The sequence below is a fragment of the Papio anubis genome, chromosome 7 (assembly GCF_008728515.1).
Source record: "Papio anubis isolate 15944 chromosome 7, Panubis1.0, whole genome shotgun sequence".
Taxonomy (NCBI): Eukaryota; Metazoa; Chordata; class Mammalia; order Primates; family Cercopithecidae; genus Papio; species Papio anubis.
The window spans coordinates 126,043,738-126,050,648 of record NC_044982.1 but is presented as its reverse complement, the minus strand read 5'-3'; the positions used below and the strand labels follow the sequence as shown (position 1 = coordinate 126,050,648).

General features: G+C 49.0%; 1 protein-coding gene across 1 annotated transcript in view; it reads right to left on the bottom strand.

Annotated features, from left to right (window-relative positions):
• Positions 1-280: 280 nt before the first annotated feature.
• CA12 (carbonic anhydrase 12) overlaps positions 281-6,911 on the bottom strand; it is a 60,146-nt gene continuing 53,515 nt past the window's right edge. Inside the window, exons 9-11 of the mRNA XM_003901034.4 lie at positions 4,795-4,827; positions 3,838-3,922; positions 281-3,048 (exon numbers count right to left, since the gene is read on the bottom strand). Coding sequence (XP_003901083.1) covers positions 2,976-3,048; positions 3,838-3,922; positions 4,795-4,827 — 191 coding nt within the window. The 3' untranslated portion in view covers positions 281-2,975. The remainder of the gene's footprint in view (positions 3,049-3,837; positions 3,923-4,794; positions 4,828-6,911) is intronic.

Sequence of the window (6,911 nt, the reverse complement as noted above, 5' to 3'; positions counted from 1 at the left end):
GCAGCTCTGATCCCACCTCCTCCAGCGTCTTTCTTTGATTCCTCTAGGCTTCCCAGCACCATTAAGCAGTGTCGTGACCTGCAGCCACACATGCCATAGGCCTCCATCCTCAGGAAAGTGATTGAGTCCACCGGCGTACTTGCCTTTGAAACCAGGTTCTGAGACGTGGATGCAAGTGACGTTATTGTTCTGATTAGTTACCTATCCCCATAACGGGGAGCTACAGAGTGCTTTGCAAAGAGTAATGCTTTAACCTCACCTCCAAGAAAACAGAACAGTCTGATGTGAAAAACATTTATAATTTCTTGTATTTATAGTGTGTATCTTCATTATAATCATTCTTACAATAAATACAGAAGTGCTAGACCATTATCACAGTGGCCTACGGGCTGAGGCACAGGAACTGAGGGTTGTGCCTATGGGCTGAGGCACAGGAACTTGAGACCCCAGTGCTTCTCAAGGGCTGGCCAGGACGCCTTCAGAGAGGCTAGTGAAGAGGAGAGGAATGTAGGGTGAACTTGAAATGTGATTAATAGACTCAATGCAGCACACGCTAGAAACAGATACAGAGTTTTTGGTTTTTGTTTTAACTTTTACCAGATGATACTACAGAAACAGAACAAAGAAAGAGATTCAAGATCCCACATGAGTGAGAATCTAGGGCCTTCCCCCATGGCCCTGGCCCCAGCCTGTGCCTTGTTTTTGTTATTTCCACCTAGGCATCTGCCATGCAGCAGAGTTAGGAGCGTGTGGGCGGCCGCTGAGCATCCTTCAGGGGCAGCTGGCGTCAGTGGAATGAGTGTGGATCTGAAGAAAGGTTTCCCAGTTCCAAAGCTGGACCCGCAGGAATCCTGTGAGGATTTGCAGACATTGACAGTGTTGGTTCTTGGAGCATCTTTCTGCCTCCCTGGCTTTGTCTGGTCTCAGCCTGGAGGCTGCAAGCCAGGTCTGTGCTGAGCAGGAAGAGGAGAGGAGAAATGCCACTGTCTCGCACCTCCCAGCAAGTCTCCCTTTTCATGAACAGCCCTTGTGCCAGATACAATGGTCTCTCTGTTCTCTCACAAAACTCATCCACAAAAGATATACAGAGTCTTTTGACAGACAGTCCCACTGCTCTGGAGCCCTTTCTGTTAGTTTCTGATTGACAATTTTGAACCAAGGCCAAGAGACCCCCTAACTCATGTTGCTTCATCATGAGGGTTGTCCTTGTCATCTGATGATGCATGAGGCATGCTAATGGCACGGCCGGGATGCCACCCCAGGCTTCAAGGCTGTTAGAGGTCTTGAGTGCACACACACGTCTGAGCCTCCATTAGGTCACTTGAAACTTTGCCTAGCAAAACAGGCTCCCGAGACATAAGGCTTGCCATCATTACGAAAAGTTGTGATGGTACAGAAGAGAGAATTTTTTTTTTTTTTTTGAGACAGTCTCGCTCTGTCACCCAGGCTGGAGTGCAGTGGCATGATCTTGACCCACTGCAACCTCTGCTTCCTGGGTTCAAGCGATTCCAGAAGAGAGAATTCTTAGAGTCAGAGGGAGGAGTAGAAGGAAAAAGATATTTAAAAAGCTATGCTTCAAGGGGACATTGTGTGCTGTCAAAATGAGATTGTGACTCAGAAAGTTCTCGGGGAACTGCAAGGTGCTGTCAACTAGGGGTCGGTTACTTCTCAGTCATGGTACCGAGTCATCACCTGCGGGAGGAAAATGGAGGAGCTGTGCCTGTCAGAAACTGTCTGTGTGACTCAGGGGAAGAATATGGAGTATCTTAGTAGCATTCCATTATTACTGGCCCCTGAATACCATGATGATGCCAACCCCTGCACAGATAACCTCCTGCTTTTATAGCTTGAAATATATTTGATCTAAACCATGATTTGACATCCACAGAGAGAGAGAGAGGAGTAGATAAGTCCCCATTCCAGGTTGGCAGTAGGGATTCTGCAGAAGTGGCTGAAATGAAATTTGGCCAAAAGAGATGAAGTTCTACAGTCATTTTGTTTCTGCCTATTTCCTCCAGATTCAAAGGCAGATTGGGTCATCTCGGAACTCATGTCTCCTCCAGGACCCAGCAACAACAGATTTTCAAGGAATAGCCTCGTTATTTGCAAAATCTGTAGAGTGTAAAACATAACTGACCCACTGCCAGGAGGTTGGATTTGGACTTAGTATTGTATTGTTCTGTCCTTACATTGTGGCTTGATAAACAGAATGGGATTCCAATTCTGATTCCAAAGTGAGACTCTTCCAAGATCATCCATGTCTTCTCATTTTCTCCCTCCCTCTAGCTGCCTCTCCCTTCTCATCCCCACCAAGAAGTGGAACTTGAACCTGCCTTTCCCTAAGGTCTGTGCAGTGTCTGTGATCCCAAGGACAGGACTGTGAAAGTGTCCCTAATATATCACAATGTATAGCCCTTGTTTTCTTTTTCTCTCTACAACTTGATCCTTCCTGTCCCCGTTCGTCCCCGAGTTGTAAGGTGCAGATTAAAGGTTTTGTCATAGCAGAAGGAAATCAGAGGGAGATGCCCCGTCTCCAGAGGAAAGAAGTTGAATTTCCCAAACAAAACCTAAGCAGAGAGTGCACATTCTTGTCTAAAAGCTTGGAAAAGCAGCAGGATTTCCAGGACACTTGAAAGCATGCTCTGGCAAAGCCCTGGATGAAAGCGTTTTCCAACCATTAATGGTCCACCAGCATGGCTTGGTTTGTGATCCCAGAATTCAGACCACTTCACAATCTCACACAGATACAGCGAGCAGCTTAGAGTTCCTGCTGCTTGGTCTGAGAGTGTATCCCATCCATAGATTGGATGGTGCTGGGGTGGCCATGGTCCCAAGGCAAGGAGGCACCCAGCAGAGGATCCCCTGAGGCCTGGCATGTTTGCTTGAGCTACAGAGAACACCTTGAGGTGTTGCAAGTGTCCAGAGAGCTGAAGTGTGTAGGTCCTTCCTGGATGTGCCCAGGAGCTCCAGGGACCTCAAGCGTGGGCCTCAGTCTCCTCCTTGATGGCTGGCTTGTAAATGACTCCCTTGTTATCACCTTTCTTGATACTAGAACAAAAAGAACACATAAGTCTTGTTAGAGAGGAGAGCGAGCAAGCCAGAGAACAGACTGACTCAGGTAGGGAATGAGGCCGTTTTTAAAAGTTGGATTCCTCTCTTTGGGACCTTTCCCCAATTCTGTTGGTCTTGGGAGGGAATGTCACCAAATAAAGCTTTAACCAAAACAGGACGTGTTCGTTTTCCAACTGTTCTCTTCCACACCTAACAATACTAGACCTGTATTTTGAAAGAGGTCTCGTTGTCACCCCCGCTCTCCAAACCCTGATTCCATAACAGGGTTCCCAGAAACCTTTTTATTTTTCATACCCCCAAAATAAATTAGGTTTTAGGAAAAGCCAAATGTGACAATAAAAACATGGGCAAAGGGCATGAAGAGTTAGTGTGAGTGAGAGATCAGGTTTTCTTTCATCTTCCTTTTTGGATTCATAGACGAAAACGTATATGTAAAGATCTTGATAAGAAGACAGCTTTGCTGCTTAGCTCTAGGCACAAGCCCCAAGTCAAGAGACTCATCCAAGGCTGTACAACAGCAGTAAGCAAGGCACACACGCTTCCAAATCTGAGCACAGTGGCCCTTGAACCCCTTGAAAGACCAGGGTCACATGTATATCTCATGCAAAGGAGGCCAGGGCACGGGTGCTTTGGGGACAGCACTCCTAGGGTAACTTTTGGTCCAGGTGACTGCGGCTCTTCATGCCACAAAGCTGCCTTCCCAGGCAGACTAATCATCATGGACACACGGCTGCCCATTCCCATTTTGGGCCCAAACCAGCTCACCTCTTCCTTCTGAAAAGCCAAATGGACACTGCCATCACAATACAGATGCCAAGAACGCCAGCCAGGGCCAGCGAGAGGATGATGCCTGGTGAAGAGGCAGAGGGCACACATTACACTCCTTCCTTCCCCTCCATCTTAGCCCATGGCCCCCGGGTGTGAAATCACGGCCCAGCTGCATAATCATCCACAGAAAGGAATAATTTCCCCATCCCTGTTCTCAGATTCTGGTCTTTGACTTAGTGGGACTGGCTAGAGTATTTTGAGGGGGCCATTTGCAAATTCTAATGGTTTTCCAGCAGGGGCTCTCAAATTTGCACAAGGGTCAGCTGAAGAGCTTGTTTAAAATGTAGGGTTGTTTTTGTTTTTTTTTTAGCCCAACCCCCAGAGATTCAAATTCAATCTGTTTGGTGTAGGGCCCAGGAATCTGCATTTTACCAAATACTTGCAGCTGATACTAATGCACGTGGTCCAAGAACCACACTTTGATAAGCCCTGGGCTACACAAATAATACTCTGTCTTTGCCTGCTGGATTTAAGGCCCATTGGCTGTCTCTATCAGTTTTGCCCCCCAAGTTCCATTGCACAGTCCTAAGCAGTCCCAGACGACCAGTAGTCCATTGCCAAGGTCATACGGCCTGTCAGCTGACCTCCACACTGGGCTCTGGCATGTTTTCAGCAACAGCCTCCCACCATGACCAAAAGAAAGTCTTAGATAGGTTCTTTGAATACACACATGCTGCAGAGTGATTGGATCTTTCATTAGAGGAACATTGATTGGCAGTTCATCTTTGAATCAGAGAGCGACTTGAGGGTAAGACCCATAGCAAGGAGAGGGCCAGGAGCCAGAGCAATAGTACAGAGAAGCAGAGGATGGGCTGGATCACAGACCCAGATCACACCAAGAATCACAGTGATCACCCAGCTGCAACATGCATGGCCGGCTGCCCAGCCACATACCCAGACTCAGTCCTGCCGCAGTATAGGCTTGCACTTAAAAAGGGGAGAGGAAAAGACTGGAGGTTACTCTAGAGTCAAACCACACTGGATTTGAGCAACGTGTTGAGAGATGCTCTACCTTTTGTTTGGTTGGCAGTACGGGTCTTAGGCAGACACATCTCTAGAGGTGTTCACCCTTGGCTCAGGGATTACCTGATGAAGTAGAGGAAATTGCCTATCTAGGGAATTCATACTGCAATCTCTCCTTCCCATGCTTTTTTTTTTTTTTTGGAGATGGAGTCTCACTCTGCTGCCCAGGCTGGAGTGCAGTGGCACGATCTCGGCTCACTGCAACCTCCGCCTCCTGGGTTCAAGTAATTCTCTGCCTCAGTCTCCCAAGTAGCTGGGATTACAAGCACCTGCCACCACACCCGGCTAATCTTTGGATTTTTAGTAGAGACAGGGTTTCACCATCTTGGCCAGGCTGATCTTGAACTCCTGACCTCATTATCCACCTGCCTCAGCCTTCCAAAGTGCTGGGATTACAGGCATGAGCCACCGTGCCCAGCCCTGATGCTCCTTTATCACAGCAGTTTTCTGGCTAGGGCAAGACTTCACTTCAGGCTTTTATTTTTTTTTTTTTTTTTTTTGAGACAGAGTCTCGCTCTGTCACACATGCTGGAGTGCAGTGGCACAATCTTGGCTCACTGCAACCTCCACCTCCTGGGTTCAAGCAATTCTCACGCCTGAGCCTCCCGAGTAGCTGGGATTGCAGGTGTGCGCCACCATGCTTGGCTAATTTTTGTATTTTTAGTAGAGATGGGGTTTTGCCATGTTGGCCAGGCTGGTCTCGAACTCCTGACCTCAAGTGATCCACCTGCCTCCGCCTCCCAAACTATGGGGATTACAGGTGTGAGCCACCACGCCCAGCCAAGACTTCAGTTTTTAATACAACATGGCCAAAGAGGAAAGGTGAAGAAAGGTAGGGATCCAAGCCTGCTTGGGCAGGCACCTGTCCGAGTCCCTGGTACCTGCCTCTCTTTCTAGGCAAGGGATCCATCACCAGACTTCTCCCCCAGCCCATCCAGCTTGTGGTCATGGTTTGGTTCTATGTTTGCTTTGTCCCTCCTGGACAAACTCCTTCACCATACCAGCCCCACTTCTCTGCTCCATGGAACCCCAGGGGATTATGGCTTCAACCAGCAAGTTACTGTTGGGGATAAATAAGGTGAGAGAGAAGTCTCAGTGGGGCTGAACCTGTGCCCAGTTACCTAAGTCTCACAGTCGGCCTACTAGGTACCTCCTGGGGGGAAAATCACATAAGAATCCATTGTCTTGAGTGAGCAGAGGATCCCAGTCATGAAGTCTCCCCTGGAAACCCCCAATCTGTTTTTTCCAAGGTTCCCACAGCCGTTCCCCATTCTCCCAATCAGGTCCTCTATCTAAAGAAAGTGTAGATTTACACATACCCTGTCTGGTGGTTTTCTCATCTCAATGGAAACTTCTGGCATGTGTGTGTGTCTTGGAGAAAGAAGGGGTATTTGTTCTAACTCACATTGGGAGCCACAGTTGTACAGATGGTGGCCACCCAGCCTGACACAGAAGATCCTGTGCCCATAGAGCCCACAGTGGTGGCTGAGGCCCTGGGAGAGCCATGGTCAAGTGTAAGATGCCAACAGGGGGCCAAAGACTCTCCCTTGGTGCCCTTGACACCCTGGGGAACCAGATCTGAGGCTGCAGCGTGAGGTTTTGCTTACGGCCCCTTCTCCTGTCCTACGGCCCAAGTCTAGCTGATTCCCCAGGAGCCATCAGCCGTGTGCTTTTCCTATTGCCTTTTTCTGCAATTTCACATTGAACCTGCAGAGCCTCCCTGGTCCAAGGCTGGGCCCTGGAGGTTTCTGATCTGGCTTCCCCAGGTGGCACCGGGCTCTGCACCCTCACAGAGGGTTAGCAGAGCAGGCAGGGAGAAGAGCTGTCCCCAAGGACAGGAAGGCCTATTGCCCCTGCTCTGTGGGCCACCAGCAGGAGCTCATGACCTCCCAAGTGGCAGAGAGTGGCTCCACTGGCCAGACTCCCTGCCCCAGGCCTCTTCATGTAATCTGAACACAAGGACCAGCCTGTGGCTTGCGGGGGGTGCT